The sequence below is a fragment of the Callospermophilus lateralis genome, chromosome 5 (assembly GCF_048772815.1).
Source record: "Callospermophilus lateralis isolate mCalLat2 chromosome 5, mCalLat2.hap1, whole genome shotgun sequence".
Lineage (NCBI taxonomy): Eukaryota > Metazoa > Chordata > Mammalia > Rodentia > Sciuridae > Callospermophilus > Callospermophilus lateralis.
Genome location: NC_135309.1, coordinates 164448784 through 164473087, shown reverse-complemented (window position 1 = coordinate 164473087; position 24304 = coordinate 164448784). Strand labels below are relative to the sequence as shown.

At 60.5% G+C, this 24304-nt stretch overlaps 1 protein-coding gene across 1 annotated transcript in view; it reads right to left on the bottom strand.

Annotated features, from left to right (window-relative positions):
* Lpcat1 (lysophosphatidylcholine acyltransferase 1) overlaps positions 1–22028 on the bottom strand; it is a 78397-nt gene extending 56369 nt beyond the window's left edge. The window contains exon 1 of the mRNA XM_077109405.1: positions 21817–22028. Coding sequence (XP_076965520.1) covers positions 21817–21951 — 135 coding nt within the window. The 5' untranslated portion in view covers positions 21952–22028. The remainder of the gene's footprint in view (positions 1–21816) is intronic.
* Between the last annotated feature and the right edge of the window lie 2276 nt (positions 22029–24304).

The window sequence follows — 24304 nt, the reverse complement described above, 5'->3', positions numbered from 1 at the left end:
TAGGACACCTTCTCCTCCTGTCCTCACCCAGGACCTCACTAGGACACCTTCTCCCCTGTCCTCACCCAGGACCTCACTAGGACACCTTCTCCTCTGTCCTCACCCAGGACCTCACTAGGACACCTTCTCCCCTGTCCTCACCCAGGACCTCACTAGGACACCTTCTCCTCCTGTCCTCACCCAGGACCTCACTAGGACACCTTCTCCTCCTGTCCTCACCCAGGACCTCACTAGGACACCTTCTCCTCCTGTCCTCACACAGGACCTCACTAGGACACCTTCTCCTCTGTCCTCACCCAGGACCTCACTAGGACACCTTCTCCTCTGTCCTCACCCAGGACCTCACTAGGACACCTTCTCCTCTGTCCTCACCCAGGACCTCACTAGGACACCTTCTCTCCTGTCCTCACCCAGGACCTCACTAGGACGCCTTCTCCCCTGTCCTCACCCAGGACCTCACTAGGACACCTTCTCCTCCTGTCCTCACCCAGGACCTCACTAGGACACCTTCTCCTCCTGTCCTCACCCAGGACCTCACTAGAACACCTTCTCCCCTGTCCTCACCCAGGACCTCACTAGGACGCCTTCTCCCCTGTCCTCACCCAGGACCTCACTAGGACACCTTCTCTCCTGTCCTCACCCAGGACCTCACTAGGACGCCTTCTCCCCTGTCCTCACCCAGGACCTCACTAGGACACCTTCTCCTCTGTCCTCACCCAGGACCTCACTAGGACGCCTTCTCCCCTGTCCTCACCCAGGACCTCACTAGGACACCTTCTCCTCCTGTCCTCACCCAGGACCTCACTAGGACACCTTCTCCTCTGTCCTCACCCAGGACCTCACTAGGACACCTTCTCCTCTGTCCTCACCCAGGACCTCACTAGGACACCTTCTCCTCTGTCCTCACCCAGGACCTCACTAGGACACCTTCTCCCCTGTCCTCACCCAGGACCTCACTAGGACACCTTCTCCCCTGTCCTCACCCAGGACCTCACTAGGACACCTTCTCCTCCTGTCCTCAGCCCAGGACCTCACTAGGACACCTTCTCCCCTGTCCTCACCCAGGACCTCACTAGGACACCTTCTCCCCTGTCCTCACCCAGGACCTCACTAGGACACCTTCTCCCTGTCCTCACCCAGGACCTCACTAGGACACCTTCTCCCCTGTCCTCACCCAGGACCTCACTAGGACACCTTCTCCTCCTGTCCTCACCCAGGACCTCACTAGGACACCTTCTCCCCTGTCCTCACCCAGGACCTCACTAGGACACCTTCTCCTCTGTCCTCACCCAGGACCTCACTAGGACACCTTCTCCCCTGTCCTCACCCAGGACCTCACTAGGACACCTTCTCCTCCTGTCCTCACCCAGGACCTCACTAGGACACCTTCTCCTCTGTCCTCACCCAGGACCTCACTAGGACACCTTCTCCTCTGTCCTCACCCAGGACCTCACTAGGACACCTTCTCCTCCTGTCCTCACCCAGGACCTCACTAGGACACCTTCTCCTCTGTCCTCACCCAGGACCTCACTAGGACACCTTCTCCCCTGTCCTCACCCAGGACCTCACTAGGACACCTTCTCCTCTGTCCTCACCCAGGACCTCACTAGGACACCTTCTCCTCCTGTCCTCACCCAGGACCTCACTAGGACACCTTCTCCCCTGTCCTCACCCAGGACCTCACTAGGACACCTTCTCCTCTGTCCTCACCCAGGACCTCACTAGGACACCTTCTCCTCCTGTCCTCACCCAGGACCTCACTAGGACACCTTCTCCTCTGTCCTCACCCAGGACCTCACTAGGACACCTTCTCCTCTGTCCTCACCCAGGACCTCACTAGGACACCTTCTCCCCTGTCCTCACCCAGGACCTCACTAGGACACCTTCTCCTCTGTCCTCACCCAGGACCTCACTAGGACACCTTCTCCTCCTGTCCTCACCCAGGACCTCACTAGGACACCTTCTCCCCTGTCCTCACCCAGGACCTCACTAGGACACCTTCTCCCCTGTCCTCACCCAGGACCTCACTAGGACACCTTCTCCTCTGTCCTCACCCAGGACCTCACTAGGACACCTTCTCCTCTGTCCTCAGCCAGGACCTCACTAGGACACCTTCTCCTCCTGTCCTCACCCAGGACCTCACTAGGACACCTTCTCCCCTGTCCTCACCCAGGACCTCACTAGGACACCTTCTCCATCTGTCCTCACCCAGGACCTCACTAGGACACCTTCTCCTCCTGTCCTCACCCAGGACCTCACTAGGACACCTTCTCCCCTGTCCTCACCCAGGACCTCACTAGGACACCTTCTCCATCTGTCCTCACCCAGGACCTCACTAGGACACCTTCTCCTCCTGTCCTCACCCAGGACCTCACTAGGACACCTTCTCCTCCTGTCCTCACCCAGGACCTCACTAGGACACCTTCTCCCCTGTCCTCACCCAGGACCTCACTAGGACACCTTCTCCTCTGTCCTCACCCAGGACCTCACTAGGACACCTTCTCCTCTGTCCTCACCCAGGACCTCACTAGGACACCTTCTCCTCTGTCCTCACCCAGGACCTCACTAGGACACCTTCTCCTCTGTCCTCACCCAGGACCTCACTAGGACACCTTCTCCCCTGTCCTCACCCAGGACCTCACTAGGACACCTTCTGCCCTGTCCTCACCCAGGACCTCACTAGGACACCTTCTCCTCCTGTCCTCACCCAGGACCTCACTAGGACACCTTCTGCCCTGTCCTCACCCAGGACCTCACTAGGACACCTTCTCCCCTGTCCTCACCCAGGACCTCACTAGGACACCTTCTGCCCTGTCCTCACCCAGGACCTCACTAGGACACCTTCTCCCCTGTCCTCACCCAGGACCTCACTAGGACACCTTCTCCTCCTGTCCTCACCCAGGACCTCACTAGGACACCTTCTCCCCTGTCCTCACCCAGGACCTCACTAGGACACCTTCTCCTCTGTCCTCACCCAGGACCTCACTAGGACACCTTCTCCTCTGTCCTCACCCAGGACCTCACTAGGACACCTTCTCCTCTGTCCTCACCCAGGACCTCACTAGGACACCTTCTCCTCTGTCCTCACCCAGGACCTCACTAGGACACCTTCTCCTCTGTCCTCACCCAGGACCTCACTAGGACACCTTCTCCTCTGTCCTCACCCAGGACCTCACTAGGACACCTTCTCCCCTGTCCTCACCCAGGACCTCACTAGGACACCTTCTCCCCTGTCCTCACCCAGGACCTCACTAGGACACCTTCTCCCCTGTCCTCACCCAGGACCTCACTAGGACACCTTCTCCTCTGTCCTCACCCAGGACCTCACTAGGACACCTTCTCCCCTGTCCTCACCCAGGACCTCACTAGGACACCTTCTCCTCTGTCCTCACCCAGGACCTCACTAGGACACCTTCTCCCCTGTCCTCACCCAGGACCTCACTAGGACACCTTCTCCTCTGTCCTCACCCAGGACCTCACTAGGACACCTTCTCCCCTGTCCTCACCCAGGACCTCACTAGGACACCTTCTCCTCCTGTCCTCACCCAGGACCTCACTAGGACACCTTCTCCTCCTGTCCTCACCCAGGACCTCACTAGGACACCTTCTCCTCCTGTCCTCACACAGGACCTCACTAGGACACCTTCTCCTCTGTCCTCACCCAGGACCTCACTAGGACACCTTCTCCCCTGTCCTCACCCAGGACCTCACTAGGACACCTTCTCCTCTGTCCTCACCCAGGACCTCACTAGGACACCTTCTCCTCCTGTCCTCACCCAGGACCTCACTAGGACACCTTCTCCCCTGTCCTCACCCAGGACCTCACTAGGACACCTTCTCCTCTGTCCTCACCCAGGACCTCACTAGGACACCTTCTCCTCTGTCCTCACCCAGGACCTCACTAGGACACCTTCTCCTCTGTCCTCACCCAGGACCTCACTAGGACACCTTCTCCTCTGTCCTCACCCAGGACCTCACTAGGACACCTTCTCCTCCTGTCCTCACCCAGGACCTCACTAGGACACCTTCTCCCCTGTCCTCACCCAGGACCTCACTAGGACACCTTCTCCTCTGTCCTCACCCAGGACCTCACTAGGACACCTTCTCCCCTGTCCTCACCCAGGACCTCACTAGGACACCTTCTCCTCCTGTCCTCACCCAGGACCTCACTAGGACACCTTCTCCTCCTGTCCTCACCCAGGACCTCACTAGGACACCTTCTCCTCCTGTCCTCACACAGGACCTCACTAGGACACCTTCTCCTCTGTCCTCACCCAGGACCTCACTAGGACACCTTCTCCTCTGTCCTCACCCAGGACCTCACTAGGACACCTTCTCCTCTGTCCTCACCCAGGACCTCACTAGGACACCTTCTCTCCTGTCCTCACCCAGGACCTCACTAGGACGCCTTCTCCCCTGTCCTCACCCAGGACCTCACTAGGACACCTTCTCCTCCTGTCCTCACCCAGGACCTCACTAGGACACCTTCTCCTCCTGTCCTCACCCAGGACCTCACTAGAACACCTTCTCCCCTGTCCTCACCCAGGACCTCACTAGGACGCCTTCTCCCCTGTCCTCACCCAGGACCTCACTAGGACACCTTCTCCCCTGTCCTCACCCAGGACCTCACTAGGACACCTTCTCCCCTGTCCTCACCTAGGACCTCACTAGGACACCTTCTCCTCCTGTCCTCACCCAGGACCTCACTAGGACACCTTCTCCTCTGTCCTCACCCAGGACCTCACTAGGACGCCTTCTCCCCTGTCCTCACCCAGGACCTCACTAGGACACCTTCTCCTCCTGTCCTCACCCAGGACCTCACTAGGACACCTTCTCCTCTGTCCTCACCCAGGACCTCACTAGGACACCTTCTCCTCTGTCCTCACCCAGGACCTCACTAGGACACCTTCTCCTCTGTCCTCACCCAGGACCTCACTAGGACACCTTCTCCCCTGTCCTCACCCAGGACCTCACTAGGACACCTTCTCCCCTGTCCTCACCCAGGACCTCACTAGGACACCTTCTCCTCCTGTCCTCAGCCCAGGACCTCACTAGGACACCTTCTCCCCTGTCCTCACCCAGGACCTCACTAGGACACCTTCTCCCCTGTCCTCACCCAGGACCTCACTAGGACACCTTCTCCCCTGTCCTCACCCAGGACCTCACTAGGACACCTTCTCCCCTGTCCTCACCCAGGACCTCACTAGGACACCTTCTCCTCCTGTCCTCACCCAGGACCTCACTAGGACACCTTCTCCCCTGTCCTCACCCAGGACCTCACTAGGACACCTTCTCCTCTGTCCTCACCCAGGACCTCACTAGGACACCTTCTCCCCTGTCCTCACCCAGGACCTCACTAGGACACCTTCTCCTCCTGTCCTCAGCCCAGGACCTCACTAGGACACCTTCTCCCCTGTCCTCACCCAGGACCTCACTAGGACACCTTCTCCTCCTGTCCTCACCCAGGACCTCACTAGGACACCTTCTCCCCTGTCCTCACCCAGGACCTCACTAGGACACCTTCTCCTCTGTCCTCACCCAGGACCTCACTAGGACACCTTCTCCTCCTGTCCTCACCCAGGACCTCACTAGGACACCTTCTCCCCTGTCCTCACCCAGGACCTCACTAGGACACCTTCTCCCCTGTCCTCACCCAGGACCTCACTAGAACACCTTCTCCTCCTGTCCTCACCCAGGACCTCACTAGGACACCTTCTCCTCTGTCCTCACCCAGGACCTCACTAGGACACCTTCTCCCCTGTCCTCACCCAGGACCTCACTAGGACACCTTCTCCCCTGTCCTCACCCAGGACCTCACTAGGACACCTTCTCCTCTGTCCTCAGCCCTGGACCTCACTAGGACACCTTCTCCCCTGTCCTCACCCAGGACCTCACTAGGACACCTTCTCCTCCTGTCCTCACCCAGGACCTCACTAGGACACCTTCTCCTCTGTCCTCACCCAGGACCTCACTAGGACACCTTCTCCCCTGTCCTCACCCAGGACCTCACTAGAACACCTTCTCCTCTGTCCTCAGCCCAGGACCTCACTAGGACACCTTCTCCTCCTGTCCTCACCCAGGACCTCACTAGGACACCTTCTCCCCTGTCCTCACCCAGGACCTCACTAGGACACCTTCTCCCCTGTCCTCACCCAGGACCTCACTAGGACACCTTCTCCCCTGTCCTCACCCAGGACCTCACTAGGACACCTTCTCCTCCTGTCCTCACCCAGGACCTCACTAGGACACCTTCTCCTCTGTCCTCACCCAGGACCTCACTAGGACACCTTCTCCTCTGTCCTCACCCAGGACCTCACTAGGACACCTTCTCCTCTGTCCTCACCCAGGACCTCACTAGGACACCTTCTCCCCTGTCCTCACCCAGGACCTCACTAGGACACCTTCTCCTCTGTCCTCACCCAGGACCTCACTAGGACACCTTCTCCCCTGTCCTCACCCAGGACCTCACTAGGACACCTTCTCCTCTGTCCTCAGCCCTGGACCTCACTAGGACACCTTCTCCCCTGTCCTCACCCAGGACCTCACTAGAACACCTTCTCCCCTGTCCTCACCCAGGACCTCACTAGGACACCTTCTCCTCCTGTCCTCACCCAGGACCTCACTAGGACACCTTCTCCTCTGTCCTCACCCAGGACCTCACTAGGACACCTTCTCCTCTGTCCTCACCCAGGACCTCACTAGGAAGCCTTCTCCTCCTGTCCTCACCCAGGACTCACTAGGACACCTTCTCCCCTGTTCTCAGCCCAGGACCTCACTAGGACACCTTCTCCTCCTGTCCTCACCCAGGACCTCACTAGGACACCTTCTCCTCCTGTCCTCACCCAGGACTCACTAGGACACCTTCTCCCCTGTTCTCAGCCCAGGACCTCACTAGGACACCTTCTCCTCCTGTCCTCACCCAGGACCTCACTAGGACACCTTCTCCTCCTGTCCTCACCCAGGACTCACTAGGACACCTTCTCCCCTGTTCTCAGCCCAGGACCTCACTAGGACACCTTCTCCTCCTGTCCTCACCCAGGACCTCACTAGGACACCTTCTCCCCTGTCCTCACCCAGGACCTCACTAGGACACCTTCTCCTCTGTCCTCACCCAGGACCTCACTAGGAAGCCTTCTCCTCTGTCCTCACCCAGGACCTCACTAGGACACCTTCTCCTCCTGTCCTCACCTAGGACCTCACTAGGACACCTTCTCCCCTGTCCTCACCCAGGATCTCACTAGGACACCTTCTCCCCTGTCCTCACCCAGGACCTCACTAGGACACCTTCTCCCCTGTCCTCACCCAGGACCTCACTAGGACACCTTCTCCTCTGTCCTCACCCAGGACCTCACTAGGACACCTTCTCCCCTGTCCTCACCCAGGACCTCACTAGGACACCTTCTCCCCTGTCCTCACCCAGGACCTCACTAGGACACCTTCTCCCCTGTCCTCACCCAGGACCTCACTAGGACACCTTCTCCTCTGTCCTCACCCAGGACCTCACTAGGACACCTTCTCCTCTGTCCTCACCCAGGACCTCACTAGGAGGCCTTCTCCCCTGTCCTCACCCAGGACCTCACTAGGACACCTTCTCCTCTGTCCTCACCCAGGACCTCACTAGGACACCTTCTCCCCTGTCCTCACCTAGGACCTCACTAGGACACCTTCTCCTCCTGTCCTCACCCAGGACCTCACTAGGACACCTTCTCCCCTGTCCTCACCTAGGACCTCACTAGGACACCTTCTCCCCTGTCCTCACCCAGGACCTCACTAGGACACCTTCTCCCCTGTCCTCACCCAGGACCTCACTAGGACACCTTCTCCTCTGTCCTCACCCAGGACCTCACTAGGACACCTTCTCCTCTGTCCTCACCCAGGACCTCACTAGGAGGCCTTCTCCCCTGTCCTCACCCAGGACCTCACTAGGACACCTTCTCCTCTGTCCTCACCCAGGACCTCACTAGGACACCTTCTCCCCTGTCCTCACCTAGGACCTCACTAGGACACCTTCTCCCCTGTCCTCAGCCCAGGACCTCACTAGGACACCTTCTCCCCTGTCCTCACCTAGGACCTCACTAGGACACCTTCTCCTCCTGTCCTCACCCAGGACCTCACTAGGACACCTTCTCCCCTGTCCTCACCCAGGACCTCACTAGGACACCTTCTCCCCTGTCCTCACCCAGGACCTCACTAGGACACCTTCTCCCCTGTCCTCACACAGGACCTCACTAGGACACCTTCTCCCCTGTCCTCACCCAGGACCTCACTAGGACGCCTTCTCCTCTGTCCTCACCCAGGACCTCACTAGGACGCCTTCTCCTCCTGTCCTCACCCAGGACCTCACTAGGACACCTTCTCCTCTGTCCTCACCCAGGACCTCACTAGGACACCTTCTCCTCCTGTCCTCACCCAGGACCTCACTAGGACACCTTCTCCCCTGTCCTCACCCAGGACCTCACTAGGACACCTTCTCCTCCTGTCCTCACCCAGGACCTCACTAGGACACCTTCTCCTCTGTCCTCACCCAGGACCTCACTAGGACACCTTCTCCTCCTGTCCTCACCCAGGACCTCACTAGGACACCTTCTCCCCTGTCCTCACCCAGGACCTCACTAGGACACCTTCTCCTCTGTCCTCAGCCCAGGACCTCACTAGGACACGTTCTCCTCCTGTCCTCACCCAGGACCTCACTAGGACACCTTCTCCCCTGTCCTCACCCAGGACCTCACTAGGACACCTTCTCCCCTGTCCTCAGCCCAGGACCTCACTAGGACACCTTCTCCCCTGTCCTCACCCAGGACCTCACTAGGACACCTTCTCCCCTGTCCTCACCCAGGACCTCACTAGGACGCCTTGTCCCCTGTCCTCAGCCACAGCCCAGGCCTCACGAGGAGACTGTTTGGAGATGGGTCTTTGAAGAGGCGATTAGCTAGAATGAGGTCATTAGGAGGGCCCTAATCCACTCTGAGTCCTTATGAGATCAGGACACACAGGGACAGCCATGTGAGGATATGGAGGAGACTATGTCCAGGGAGAGGCCCTGGGGGAGCCAGCCCACTGCCTGGACCTGCCAGGACTGCAGACAATGGGTGTCTGTTGTCTGGGCCCCAGGCAGTGGTCTCACCAGCGGGGTAAGGCTTATTAGCACATTCCACAGGTGTCTGAAGTATTCCCAGGACAAAAGCCGTGGGTGGGATGGCTCCTCTTCTGAGTGTAGGTGGACTGTCCAATGCAGCAGAACACAGAGGGACCCTGGACCTAGCAGACGCACCTGGCTCTCCTCCCCCTGCTGAGGCCATCAGCCCCCACGTGCAAGGCGAGCGTGTAAGCAGTACCAAGCCACCCACACACCACCAAAGGGCAAGGCCTCTGCAGAACGTGGAGCTGCATGGGGCCTGCAGGGACGCGGTGGCTGGCCACCTCCCTGGACAGAGAGCCCCAAGGTGCCGAGGAACAGAGGCCCCTCCATTTACATGCTGTGCTGCTGTGGCACAGCCAACGAGGGGACCTTCAGAGCGACTGCAAGGATGGCCAGGAGCAGGGAAGAGCAAGACAGGGCTCACAGCCAAGGGGGTGACCTGTGGCTCCCCTCTCAGGTGCAGAGGTGCGGGCCAGTGCCGGGCTGAGACTGTGAGCCAGAAGCTGCACCACTGTCCATGCTCCTCAGTCCAGAAACCAGGGCCGGGCGGCACAGGAGGTGGGAGGACGGCACAGGACACCACAAGGACAGAGGGCGGGTGAGGCCACAGAAGGGGCTCTGGAGCAGGACAGCAGGCTGGACCTGCCTGAACCACGTAGGCCATCCTGAAGGGTCGTGGAGGAAGGAGCAGAGGGGTGAGGCTGGGCTGCGACCCCCCGTGCCCACAGAGCGGGGGCAGAAGGTCCCACTGGGAGGGCGCGGCATGCCCAGGCAGAGAGAGAAACACTGTAGACTCATACGGGGCCCCCTGGCCAGAGAGGGCAGGGGTGGCCTCCAAGGGGGTAGGTGGCCAGAGCCCCGGCCAGGCCTCCAGGGGTGGCAGGCAGAGGGCCACCTGGGCTGCAGTAGCCTGCAGGGGAGCCTCAGGCCTGGAGAACCCCTCTGCACCCTTGCGTCCTGGACAGGTGCAGGACCTGAAGACAACGCCTCCCAGTGGCGCCCTGGGTGGGCTCCCGACAGCCCTCAGCAGCCTCACTGGCAGCTGACCCCCAGTGAGGCCCACCCTCCAGCACGGCCGTCCTTCAGGTCCCCTCCCCAGGGACAGTCGCTGCCACCTTTCTCCTCAGCTCCTGCTGGATGCACCTCCAAGACACATCCACACCAAGTCCAAGGCAGGCCTCTGGCTCTTCCTTCCTGGGACCACTAGGGATGGGCATGGGGGGCTGGGAGGGCCCCAAACCTCCAGGACCCCAGAGGGCAAGAAGTAACAGGGATGTACTAGGAGCGTCGGCGGGGAGGGGCCAGGGTGCTCCCGTCCATCTAGGTCTGTAAGTGGAGGGAGTGGCAGGGGAGCCCGTCCTGCACTGCCCTGGAAGGCCACCTGCAAACCCTGAGGCCCCAAGAACAGGGCGGGGCTCCCCAGGTGCATCAGAGAGACAAGAGACCCAGGGCCGACAGAGGAGACGGGGAAAACCAGCTGGGATCAACCTGTCCCCTTCCGCTGTCCCCATGAGTGAACATGGAGTGAGCGCCTTCTGAGAAGCCGGGGAGAGAGGTCCTCCGCTGGCGCGGCTCAGGCAGAGGGCTCTGGGAGTTACAGCAGTTCCCGCAGGTGCCCCTCGGCTGGAGCAAGGAAGCTGGTCCCTAGGAGACACCTGCCCTCCGGGCAGCCTTGCCCTGACCACCCCAGAGCCCAGGATGGCTGACTCTGGACCTGGCGTCAGAGCCTGTGCTGTGCCCAGCACCAGACGCCCTGCTAGACAAAGTGCGTCTGGTCCCTTCAGACACTACTCTCAAGTGGGGGTCGAGAGTTGTTTTCAGAATTAATTCTAAGAGTCGACTCACCGGAAGCAAAAGAGGAACCGAGAGCGCTGGCCCTTTCCTGGTGTTGTGTTCAACGCCATCTTTGTTTCTGAATGTGGAAGTATGAATTTCACATGATTTTCACACCGCAGGATATCCTCTTTCTGAAATCACTTAAGAACGTAATAGCTCGTGGCCACACAGAGGTGACTGGCCACACGTGGCTCCTGGGTAGGCCTTGGTGGAAGAGCCCGTGTTTCCTCAGGCTCACTCCGGAGAAGGCAGAGTCCAGCAGGGAGGGCCACCTCTGGCAAAGGTCATCCAGAGGGCGTCACATGGTAGGAGAAAGGAGCGCCCGACACTGGCACTCTAAGGTCTGTTGGCTTCATCTTCTCAGCAGCCATCTTAAACGGGCTCTGGCCCCAGCCGCTCCACAAAGACAAACCCCAGAGCACAGACTGCGGGTGCAGCCACACCAGGACAGCGGCGGGCACTGGGGCACAGGCAGGCAGAACGTTTTGTATTTTGGGAAGTTGGTGCTTCTTGTTGCGTGAGCTGCTCTTTACATAAACGCCTGGCGGACATCACATTGAGTTCACCTGTTCCACTAACTGGTGAGCGTCCACCACTCCTTGGCCTCAGATCTCAACAGCATCGCGGCTGCGCCTCCTCAGGGACTTTGCTGAGTCCGAGCTGGCTGCTCTCGAAGTCACTTCTTAGTGCTCCCACTCAGATCTAAAATTAAATATAGCTCCCTAACACCGAGCTATTTCTTCTCTCAAACCTTAGCCAGTCCCACTCCCCAGTCCCTGCCATCTACCAGAGAGCCCTTGACAATAGTCTGAGCAGCGACCCGGAGGCTTCTCTCCTGCAGATTGGGGCTTGGTGACATGCTCTGAATGTGCAACCTACCTACAGCTTGTGTAGGGAACTGCATCCGAGCACCTTCCTGGAGGGCAGCCTTTGCCACTTCAACACCCTAGAGGTGGTGTGGCTGCTGCACAGGGCTCTGTGGGGCCAAAACCACTCCGGCCTAAGGCAAGCCTAAACCAGGAACCCTGCCACCACCGAACCCAGGGAATGCTCCACGCCAGACACAGGTTCCTCCCCAACCCGCTTCCAACCAGTTTCTGGGGCGCGATGGGGAAAAGTGTGACATCCGCAGTCGGGGGGAGAAATCAAGAATGTCCACGCTCTTCTGCCCTTTTTCAGAACTTTATTCACTCAAATCACTCAATACAACTTCACTCTATAAGTTCTTAATCAAAAAAATGAGAATCCTTAGTGCTGGGCACTGCAATAGACACCATCAGTCCAAAGCAAACCAATCGAAGTTCACCCTAAGCACTGCAGACACTTAGTCATGACAGGCTCCTGACAGGCATTCCCTCTGCGTGCCAAGCTCAAGGGGCAGGGTGGTCTTGACTCTCAGGTCTTCAGTCCAGCAGATGCCCTCCCACTCGGACGGCAGTGAGCAGGTCAGGCACCGATGGAGGCTGCTCCTGGGGTGGAGCTGACCACCGGTTGAGGAGAGGGTCATAAGGAGAAGTCTCTGTTCTCCAGGGTCAAGATGTGGCTGTAGAGTTTGAGAGTGGTGAGGACGATGCAGGCATCAGGCAGGTGATGAGAAGAGGCGGGTGTCAGTCCGGGTCCTCCTCAGCTCTCCAGTATGCGGGCATCAGTGTGGGCTGGCTGAATGTTCATTTGCTCCCTCATTTTTGCTGAATCTTGGGGCTTCTGCGTGCTCCTTCAACCCCTATCAGCCGTCACAGGGTTTCTCAGTGCCGCCTTTCATTCTAGGGTCGGGACATCTGGTCGGGTGGTTTCCGCCCTCATCTCACACCTCTGACTCTTATCAGGGTGAAGGCAGATGACGGTGACTTGTGGAAAGTGACTTATTTACCAGGCTCTGCCTGATTCGTGTTGGAGGGCTCCGTAGGCTGTGCCTGGTGGAACCGCTGGTTTATTTTAAAATGGAGTTACTGAGGCTCAGGCCCTCCTTACATGGGGTGCCAGAGACCGTCTGCAACAGCTGGACCCGCAGCTCAGGTCTGGGTCCCATGCCTCAGTGCTGAGACATGACAGCCTCACTGGGACAGCACCCTCGGGGGATGCAGCACAGCCTGGGCACCGCCGTGGATCCGGGGGCGCTGGCAAGTGACCACAGAGGTAGGAGAGGGCCCTGGGCCAGGTGAGCCACAGAAGGGCACGCAGCATGTGTGGGTGGAGGGCTGGTCTCCTCCACACCGGCTCCCCACACTGCTGCTGGCATCCTCTGGACATGCGAAGATGTCTCTCTCCCAGGTGTCCCCCACCAGCTTCTGAAGGGCTGACCTGAGACTACCCAGCCCAGGGTGGCTCTGAAGCCCCAGAACAGATGTGAGCAGGGACCTGTGACAGTCACCATGGCTACACACGGGCCAGCATACACCTTTCCCTGGGTGCCCACATGCCGTGCTGTGACCACCATGCAGCTGGACACCTGCTGGGCAGCAGTTCACAGTGCTGCTTACCAGGTCCAGCAGCACTGGGAGACCACATGGCCACACCCCCCCCCCCCCCAGGAGATGATGGCTGAGCCAGCCCTGGGAAGCTGGGTGTGACTGGGCACCACTCCCTGGACAGGCCCACCGGCTGCAGGGAGGACATGCGCCTGACCCTGCGTGTTGCGCGATCCCTTGCAGGAGGAGCTACACAGTGATGCGGTCTCGGCCTTCAGTGGGGAAGTGAGGTCAACGCTGAACCCATGGAAGGTCAGTCGCAGGCCCGGGACACCTAGAACATGCTCACAAAGCCAGTGAGGTTGAACTCGGGGACTTCAGTCACCAACTCAGAGCACATTAGCTGCAAACATGCTGTCAGCACCTTGAGAGCCCCAGAGTCTGGCCATCACTCTTCAGGACCTGGGAACTCCCATCCTACCCCACGACACCGGGAACTCCCGCGGGGACGGGAAGGCAGGACAGGCCCTTGCCCTGAGGCAGGGGAGGTGGCCCGATGACCTGGGCAGACGCAGCCTCACAGTCTTCCCCTGAGGCCAGAAGGACAAGAGGACCGGAGCTAAACGAGGGCATGGGGAGCCTGGTGGGACAGGGGACGCACCCGGGCTGCAGGGGACGCACCTGTGGCAGCCACACCTCGCCCTCCGATGGCTTAACCAGGAAGATGAAGAGTGGACAGCAGCCACCTGCCTGCAGGCTGTCAGGGTCCAGTAGGGGCCCCCAGGGCTGCCCAGCACATGGCCCTGAGCGTGCAAGTCAAGGCCCTGGGAGAGACCTTGCTTACTGCCTGCCACCCGAGACCCCTGGGGCTTCACATATGGGGCAAGACATCCCCCATGAAGAGGACTGACCTACTCAGGGAGGCCTGACCTCTAACCCAGGGACACACCATGTGGCCCGAGGCTGTCCCCTGCAGTGCCAAGTGGGCCTGTGTGCTCACCTAGGGTCCCCCACAGAGGCCTGTGCTGTCTGGACGTGGCCCTCTGAAACGCTGGCAACGAGTGTGGTACCTGGCAGCCCCATGCGCACCTCCTGGTGCTGGCGAGTAACTGAATGTGAGAGGGAAAGAAGGCAGCCTGCTCAGCTGACCTTAAGGGCACCTGTGAGGTGCCCTGCTGCTCTGGATGCAGGGACATGGCCAAGGCACAGATGTCTCAGACAGCAGCCCCAGCATGGCCCTGACCACGTGCAGAGGGCACTCTTGGGTGTGCAGATGTGGGGCCTGCAGGAAGAGGGCAAGGGGGCTGGGTGGGTTGAGTTTCAGTAAAGACTGAGGGGATACAGTGTGGGGGAGGGCTGGGGAAGGACCAGGCAGGGGGAGGGTTCCAGAACCCAAGAGCATCCTGTACCCAAGTGCAAAGGCCCCGGGCTGGGCAGTCATGTGGGCACCTAAAGCTGGTGTCCAGTGTCTTCCTTGGGACAATTCAGGTGGACACAGGCTGGGACTGCCTCCTCCTGTTCTGACCCCGAACCTCTGGACACTACCAAACTCCTGCCTGGGCTCTCCTCAGTCCTCCTAAACCACTCCATTCTATACAAATCTCTCCTGGGCTTTTGGGGTCCCTGTCCAGGGACCAAAGCCCTGTACCTGTGACTCCCGCGATTCCGACCCACAGCCCCAGATGTGAAATCCCTCACTGGCCAAACTGTAGCCAGAGGCCCCACCAGGGCCCCCCTGCATCCCCTGGGACGCGGGCCTGGAGAAGGCCCCGGCAGGGCCCCTGGGGGCTCTGGACCTGGCTCACACGGGTTCCGCAGAAACAGGTTGCAGAGGAAGCAGCAGAAGTCCCTAGAAGGTGTGTTGGGGGCCAGACACACTCTGGAACCAGGCTGGGCTCCCGTGCAGACACTAGCCAGATCCCGACGCAGAGCTGCAGGGCTGAGTTACAGCTGACCTACTTCCAGGCGTCTCACCTGGGGCAGGACACCCTGTAATTACATCCTGGGAAAGCCAGAGAGCCCACATGTGGGAACACCCAGGAGGCCCGGGAGCAGGTGGAGCCTGGATGGGAGGGTGGCCAATGGTCAGCCTCCCCAGCAGCACCACAGGAGGGCCACACCCTAGGAGGCCCTGCCTCAGGGCACAGGAGACCCAAGGACACCACCAGGTGAGGGGCCTGCATGGCTTGCACTGCCAGAGTGGCCACAGGCCACCTACGCTACAGGGGTCATCTCTGAAGAAGGGCTGTCCCGGGCAACAGCTAGCAGAAGTGACCTGCTTACTAACTGCTGTTCGCTGTTCGCGCAGAGCTCCAGGCTGGTCCCAGCAGGATGCCTGCCTCAGGCCACCTTGTGATCCCAAGGAGCACTTCAGTCTCCTTTGACTCTAAAGAGTCACACCTCCAGGAGGAGGGACAAGGCAGGCAGTGGCACTCAGCTCTGCCCCAGCAAAACACGGGAGGGGACAGACAGCATGGCAGGCGAGGGGCCTCAGGGAGAAGTGGGACACTGTGGCACACACACAGACAGGAGTCAGCAGGGACCGGCCACCTCCCAGCAGTGGGGTCACCTCAGGGACCCGCTGCCTGCTCTGAGTAAAAGAATCCCGAAACTCAAGCCCGGCGGCCTTTCTGGCTGTTTTATTTGCTCAGTAAACATCTGCAGAGAGCCGCAGGCACTGAGAGGAGGACAGCCCACGCCCGCCCGCCAGGGGCACCCAGCCCCGGCCTGCCCGAGCTCCGGAGCGACTGCAGGGAGCCCACAGGGCCTGGCCCAGGCCACTCGCAGACACAGGCGCAACCAGGCATCCTGGCTCCACTCCCCAGCTGGTGAGAGGCACAGCAGGAATGGACAGTGCTGTGATCCTGGTGGAGTGGTCACTTCTCAGTGTGGGGAAGGAAGACAGCTAAAGATGGAGGGAGGGCCGGGGGGGTGGCAGGAGACTGCCGTATCAGGGAGGGGCAGGATGACAGTGACCAATCATTCTGGGCTGGGGATGGCTTCTACCCCCACCTTGCCATGGGCACTCTCAAGGCCACTGACCAGCAAAATGAAGAGACCCTGTGTGGAGGGTGGGAGGGCCCAGTTGGGGAGAGGCTGAGCCTGACCCGTGGGCTGCAAGGATGTCCCCAAAGCCATTCACAAGCCACGGTGGCTGTGACCCCTCTTGTGGGTGAGGAAGACAGATCGACCAGTATGTGGCCTGCTCTGTCCCAGGGGCCTGGGGAGCAAACTGACCTAAATAAGATACCCCAAAGGGACAGTCGATGCCTGATGCAAACCTCCCCAGCCACCAGCACTCCCCTGCTTAGGGCCGCGGGGTCACCACTGTGCTTAGGCCAGGAAAAGTCCTGGGCTCTACCATGAGGCTGGACACAACGCGGACAGCAGAGCCTTGCTTCATGGCCAATGTCTGTCCCCACTCTTGCAGGCCTCAGGGATGCTGCTGAGGCTCAGGTCAACCCTGCTCCACGGCCACCCTGAGAACTTGAAATACTTAGAACTGTGGTTTTTCTTTTTAAAGAGCTACATATATACAGCAAATAACTCTTGGGGAAAAATAAATCACCACTCCACTCTAAGGTGGACATGTGACCCTTAACAGACTCAGAAGGTGGCATCCCCACCTTCTGAGTCCACTCCAGAGGCATGGGGCTGGGTCACCGGCGCTGGTACCCCGGATGGTCCAGGCAGCATCCTGGGGGTCACCAAACACAGAGGCAGTGGCTACACCATGCCCAAGGGAGGCGAGGGTGGACTGGTGTGAGCCTGAGAGCAGCGCAGTGGCGAGCCCATGTCACCCAGGCCCAGCACAGCCACAGGGAGCCGGGACGTGCTGGTGGGCTTTAAGCCTGCAGAAGGAGCAGGGAGGGGTTGATGGCCATAGGCCACCGAAGGCCACTGTGGGCACAGTAAAACATCATGTACCGACACACACATACCCAGCACTGTGCCCTTCCCTCTGGGCTCATTTCAAAATAACCCACAGCTAGAGCAAAGGTCTCGAGGGAGGCTGGGGTGGTAGGGTCGCTCTAACACAGCACCATAGACCCGCAGGACCTGGGTGAGGAGCCGCTGCTGCCCGGCCGTGGGGTGGGGGCGCTTTATCCTGGGCTGTTTGGTGAAGGGTCCAGGAACAGAAGCTGGAGGAGCATGGATGGCAGAGAGGGTCCTCCTGGAGTCTCTGGGTCAGGTGGGCAGGGGCGTGCCTTACTCACACATGCCCAGGCAGGAAGGGCCACAGGGCTCGAGGCCACTCTGCTGCATGTGGGGACAGGTGCAGGGCCACTGGGTACCCAGCAAGCAGAGCAGGCAGGCCCTGATGGCCGGTTTGTACAGCAGGGCTCTGGGTAACCACTGTTCCAGGCCCCAAACCCTGATCCCTTGAAAGTGAGAAAGAGATCACTCAATTGTGGAAACGCGTCGTCCACCATGTGGGCAGAGGACGTCTCAATGAAAAGGAAGCCAGCTCTCCTGGGACGACAGCTCCGCGTCTGCAGACCACTGGCTGGTCGGGGCACGCGCTGCTGGGGAGAGCTGGCCAGGGTGAGCACCCTGAGGACGCAGAGTGGAGCTGAGCTTCCCGCTGAGGTGTCGGGGGCTTCTGGGCGAAGGTGGCTGGGGCGGGGCCTGAGCCTGCGGGGCGGCTCCATCGCAAAAGCAAAGGCGCAGCTTGCAAGGAACTGCTGTCCCCAGAACATAGTCCGAGTCCACACACTGACCACACGCCTCAGGGGGTAAGTACAGCACAGGCCACTGCCCCTAGGTGAAAGGCCAAGTGCTTGGGCCAGATGACTCTGGGTGCCCCGCAGAGAGTCAAGGTGACATTCCCTGTAAACCAAAGGCCCAAGCTGGGAAGGACCATGAAAAATACAGGTAAAAATGTGAGACGCCAGCTGGTGGCTCTTCTCCTGGCACATCAGTGCCATCAAGACTGACAGAACTCATCAGGCCAGCAGCAGGATGGATCCCTGGACACTGAGCGGAGCTGGGATGGTGTGGCCGAGCTCCCGTGAGGACAGCGTGTCCTAAAGAGCCAGCAGCCTGGGGGCCAGCCAGGCAGAGGCCAGAGTCAGGCTTGATCGGTAAAAATGTGACCTCGGTCAGAATTCCAGAACCCAGACCAGAGCCCAGGATGGGGCGTTCCCGGCTGGCTCCCTCCAGGAAGGCGCTGCCCGGCTCGGGTCTGCTCGGGGCCCAGGCTGTGCATGCAGAGCAGTCACGGGTGGGACAGGAGCCAGCTCCTGCTGCTAATATCAGTGGCCAGAGAGGAAAATGAGCCTGGGGCCTGGGACTGAGACCTGCAGCAATCTGCAGGGAACAGTTCAGAAATCAGCACGTGACTGTCATGGAGACACCAAGTAACCTGCCCCGCCGGACAGCGTGAGCACAGGGCATTCGGAACGTACCACAAAAGTTCTAAGATTTGATGTTAGTCTAACATGTGATGAGTGCACAAGACCGGGGTTTGCTTGCAGCTATAGAATACCTCTGTGTGCACAACGTACGCACACCCTTGAGGTCAGCTCTGAAGGCCACAAACCAACCAACAATCTTTCACAGCCTCAATCCTGATCCTGCTGTTCCACCTCAACGGCAAGCAAGCCTTTCCAGAAAGGCAGAGGGGTTACAGAGGCCTCAGGTGTGTGGGAAGGAGCCAGCTCCCCGAGGGCAGGGCTATGAGGCCAGGCCAGCGTCCACACCAAGCCAGACCACACGCTCAGAGGCAGGAACCACAGCACTGGCCCCCGCAGCCTCGTCTGCAACACTGTCACACTACCCCTGCCTCCCACCGCCTCCCAGGGCCACAGCTGACAGTGAACACAGGCAAGGATGCCGGGAAGTGGCCCTTAGCCTCTCCTGGGCCACAGGCACAAGCAGAGATGGCCCACCAGATGCCAGGCCATCCTCAGTGTCCTCTGCAGGTCAGACTGGGCAGGGGGCAGCTGGCCAGAGCCTCCAGCTCTGGGCCCAACACTGACCTGGCACACAGTTCCAAGGTTAGAGGGAGTGGCTCTGCTTTCCAGGAAGTGACCTCTCAGAGGCTGGTTATGGGCAGGGACTTCAGAAAAGGGAAAACCCATCAGAGCTGGGGACGAGGACATGCTCACAACACAGAATCTATGAGAAGTACCCCAAAACCCCGGGTGATAGAAATCACCTCATGACTCCAGAAGTAGCCAATGAGAAGGCAACTGTGAGAACGCGGCTGAGGGCTGGAGAGCAGCGCCACGCCACCCTCCCTGTCCCTGAGCTTGACCTGTGCCCTGGCTTCGGCTGCAGTACACGCAGGTTTCACAGACTCACCAGCCCTGGGCCCTCTTCAGACCCCTGTGTGTGGCTTTCTGTCCAGAGAGAGGCTTAAGCTCCTCACTAAGTCTGTAAATGCCAGATGGACCCCACGGCAGCCAAGGTGGCCGACTGGCACCAGGCCAGACACAGCAGCATCCCAGGCATGGACTTGCGGGCTGCCTACACCTTGGCTCCACTGGGGCGTCCCGAGCACCTCGGTGTGGGGTACGAGGCCTTATCCCGGGAAGCAGGCTTTCTGTGCTTGGGAGACAGGCCACTCACCTGTAGAGGGCATTTGGCCACGGCTAGCCCAGAGGTAACTTCACAGGGTAGTACCCGGTACAAGCCAGCGTTTCCACAGAGCACTCTACGGGCATTTACAAAGTGACCCTCAGCCGCACCAGAGCAGGTACAACTGCGTCCCAAGTACACCTGGTGACTCTGGGGGGCTCCATGACCCTGCCGAGAGCAGCTGGGATGGAGGTAATGAGGTGCGGGGGCAGAAAGGAGGGTGGGGGGCACTCCAACCCAATCCTGCCTTCTCCCCACCCCAGGGGGCCTCGGCTCTGCTTCCTGCGGGGCAGTGCACCTGGCCGTCTTTCCCTCCTAAAGGGAGCGACAGGAAGGACGCAGAGGGAGGGAGGCACTAGCTGCCTGGAAGAGGGACACCGTGAGGCTGAGAGGGGCAGGGCAGGAGGAAGCAGGCCACCGGGATGACCAGGGTGCGGGCAGCATGATCAGGATGGGTAGGGGAGGGTGCAGGGGGTGAGCAGGGAAGGCCCTAGAAAAGCACAAGACAGGATCAGGGCTCCATTCCAGGGTGTCTGTCCAGAGAGGGCTTCTAAGGCCAGAGTGGCAGGAGGAGGAGAGAGAAAGGACCCCCAGGAGTGGCTGGTGAGGGCTGGGGAGACGGGCAATGAGGGGAAGGGTAGAGGGGACTGTGTCTTCTTCCTGCAGGCTCAGCCACTGGCAGGCGAGGGTCTGAGATGAAGGCTGCAGAGGGAGGTTCCAGGCAGAGCCCTGACCCTGACCTGTGCAGGGACAGGGCCCGGGGCCAGCTGGGGACACCCTGGTCTCAATCACACCATTTTCTTCCACCCAGGGCTTGAAGAAAGCAGGGTCCTGGGAAAGCCCCCCCTGGGACGAAGACTCCAAGCCTCTCACTTCATGTGACATCAGATGAGCTACTTGACACACTAAAACAACTCCCCTGCCCACGGAAGAAGTTTCCTCACCACGGAAATGCACTTCCTAAGAGCCGGCAGCATGAAGCCCTAAGCTGCTAGTGCCTGCAGCTACTGTGGAGTAAGTCAGGCCTGGGAGTGTCTCAGAACTCTGAAGGACTGGCCCAGAGTAGGTCACCAGGGGTGCCAGCTTGTCAAGGGACATGCTCCCATGGGAAGGCCACAAGAACAAAAGCGGCAAACGTCCCTCCCTGCCTGGACCAGGTCCCCACTCACTATCCTCCCGGCCCTCAAAGCCAGTCTTTAGGGAAGCTGTCACACACTCTTCCCTCCCACGTGGGAACCAGGTCGCACAAGCTGACTGGGGTCAGATGCCCTGGGGAGCCTCGCTTACTGCGAAGCCCAGGAAACTATCCTCGCAAACACCGAGGTGGACATCCTCCTGCCACTTGTCCCGCCTGCCCCACGCGCCCACTCTCTCAGGCACTGACTCAAACGACCAGGCAAAGCCCCGCACGTGAGGCCACGGAGACACAAAGTCAGCCTCCCGCGCTGAGCTCGGACGCGTGGCGGGGATGCCCGCTCTGCATCCAGGCGCGGGGCCTGCATCCGGCGGGAACAGCGCCTGGGCCTGGGAGGAGCGGCGGGGACAGGGATGCGGAGCGGAGATCAGGCTGCAGGAACCAGGCAAAAGGGGTGCGGAGCAGCATCAGGGTGCGGGATGCGGGAGACCGGCGCCAGGGACCTGGGGATCTGATCTGGGTAAGGGCGGCGGGAAGCCGGATGCCGGGGATCCAGCGTCGGGGATCGAGCGTCGCGTCGCGAAGTGTAGGGACCACGGGACGGGGGTCGGCGAGGGAGGGCCCGAGTCCCAGGACCCTCCCCAGCCCCATCGGAGGCCGCGCCTCCCGGGGCCGCATCCCGCCAGGTCCGTGGCGGAGCGTTCGGGGACACCCACCTGGGCCTTCTGCAGGGCGCTCAGCCGCAGCTCGTGCACGAAGGGGTTCTGCCCCGGGGGCGCCAGTCGCCGCGCACCGCCCGACGCCACGCCGGAGGCGGGGATGGCCCGCGTCCCGCGTCCCCGCAGCCTCATGGCCGCCGGCCGGCCGCGAGGGAACCGGCGCGGAGCTGGGCGCCGAGCGGGCGGAGAGCGGCGGGAGCGGCCGAGGATGCGCGGCGGCTGAGGATGCGCGGCGGGCGGGCGGCGCAGGCGCGAGAGGGGCGGCGGTGTGACGTGGGCGGCGGGCGGGCCCCGGGCGGGGCGTCCCGGGCCCGCCTCCGCCTCCTTCCGCGCCCGCCCTGCGCCCAGGCCAGCCCGCCGGTGCGCGGGCCCCGGCGGCGGTCGGCGCTGACCGCGGGGACGAGGAAGGGGCGGGGCGCGCGCTCCCGGGGCGCTGGGTGCGGAGCCCTGGGGTTGCGGGCGGGTGAGTCCCAGGAGCAGGGAGCAGGACCTCGCGGCGGCGCGGCTGGTGTCCAGCTCCGCGAGGTCCGCGCAGCCTTCTTTCCTCCTGGGTCCGTTCTGACCCGGCTCCTGGAAGGCGGTTCTCCCCGCCCTGCACCCCGGCCAAGGCACTGTCCAAGGCGGATCTCCAGTGGGCTCCCGGGGTGGGAGAGGGCTGTGGGAGGCGAGAGTTTTCCCCGGCTCCTCTAATTCCTGGCAGTTACCGCCGAAGATCCAGGGGACATTTGGGGATCCCTAATTTGTGACTCATTATTGACTAGAACAAAAGCTTTCAGAAATAGCTTTCTGGTCAAAATTTATAAATTTGAAAAATCCACTGCACATCTTTTGCAACGTGATCAGCTGAATTTCCCTGTGCACCTCAGTGTGCTGCTCACAGGGGGCTCTGCGTGAGGAGGGGCTCAGACACCTCCACCTCCATGCCCACCGCCCATCCTACACTGACACCAGAAAGCAGAGAGCCGGAGGAAGAACCAGAGCTCTCCCTGCAATGCAGCCCCCAAAGGGGCCCCAAAGTCCTGAGGCCCCTGGACATGAGTGCTCTGAGAATCCCAGCCACGTCTCTCCCAGGCAGCTGGTCAGGGAATGGCCTGAGCCCTCTGCTAACAGGCGGATATCCTGGCTGAACAGAACAGACCTGTGGCCATGTGGTGGGCCCTTCTGTGGCCCTACTGTGTTTCCAGGCCTGGAGGGGAGAGAGACAGGACTGATGCTGAAGGTCTGTGCCACCCCACAGTGTCCAGAGGGAAAGGTGCTGGGTGGTCCAGACACTTTAAAACCTCACTCTGGACCTCAGCAAGTGACCTCGCCTTGGGATGTCCATCTGTGAAATGAAACCCAAGAGGCATTGCCCTCCTGCACACCAAGAGAGGCTGGGGAGCCCTTGCAGACTGAGATGAATCTTGCTGCCCATGGACTGTGTTTCAGTTGTGCTGTGGCCTGGCCATCGGCATCCCACTGACCTCTGGGCTTTTAGTGGCCACTTGTTCCACTCTCCAACACAAGATCCCAGCACCCAAGGATCAGATCCTCATCCAAACTGAGAGTCAGAAAAGCTCCAGGGCACAAAAGCCTTTCTCCCCTGCAGGGCTGCCTCTCTGCGCAGACAAAATGGGCTGGCCTGAGGTGCCGCCAGAGTCCTGGGCAGAGAGCCCCGAGGGCAGCCCCGTGCAGAGGTGCTGTTGCCTGAGAATTGGGTCTTGGCAAGCAGAGAATGAGGTGCCGGCATCAGGGTCCTCCTAGCAATAGAGGCCAGGATGGCACTGAGTTGGCCTGGCCATGGGTGATAGCTCTCCCGGACCACGCAGGATCCTGTTGGAGACGGGCAGGGTCCTGCGTGGCCTGAGAGCTCAGTGTGTGCCAGGCTGGCCTGCGACCCCCAGGGAGGCTGAAGTGCTAAGCCCCAGGACCTGTGGGTGTGAATTTATTTGGAAGTCGGGTCTTTGCAGATGATAAAGCAGGTGAAATCAGTAGGCCCTGTGCAGTGTGACGGGGAAATGTGGATAGGGACGCACACTCCCAGGATGAATGCCGTGGTAAGACTGACCAGTTATTGGAAACCGGAGAGATCTGGAGAGCTGCTGCCCTGGGAACTTCAGAGGACGCCCCTCTGAGGCACCTTGATCTCGGACTTCTGGCCTCAGCTGGGTGAGACGGCAAAGCTTGCTGTTTTACCCCAGTGTGTGGCCATCTGTAGGGAGCCCCTGTAGTCTCTAAGAGTTTATGTGAGCGGCCCCGTCCTGCCCTGCAGGCTGAGCTGGCTCAGTAGGCCAGGGGGTCCTCTAGGAGTGTCTTCCAGCCGCATTCAGGGGTGTCCACTCCCAGGAAAGGGCCTCTTCCCTCGGCCTGCCCAGTTCAGCCTTGGTTGGAGCCACCGTGGGAATCAAGGCTGGATGACCCACAGTGGGTCCTTGGGTCAGGAGGACCCTGTTGTATGAGGAGTCACAGGCAGGAAGTGACTGAGGAAGACGTGTGTTCTAGAGAT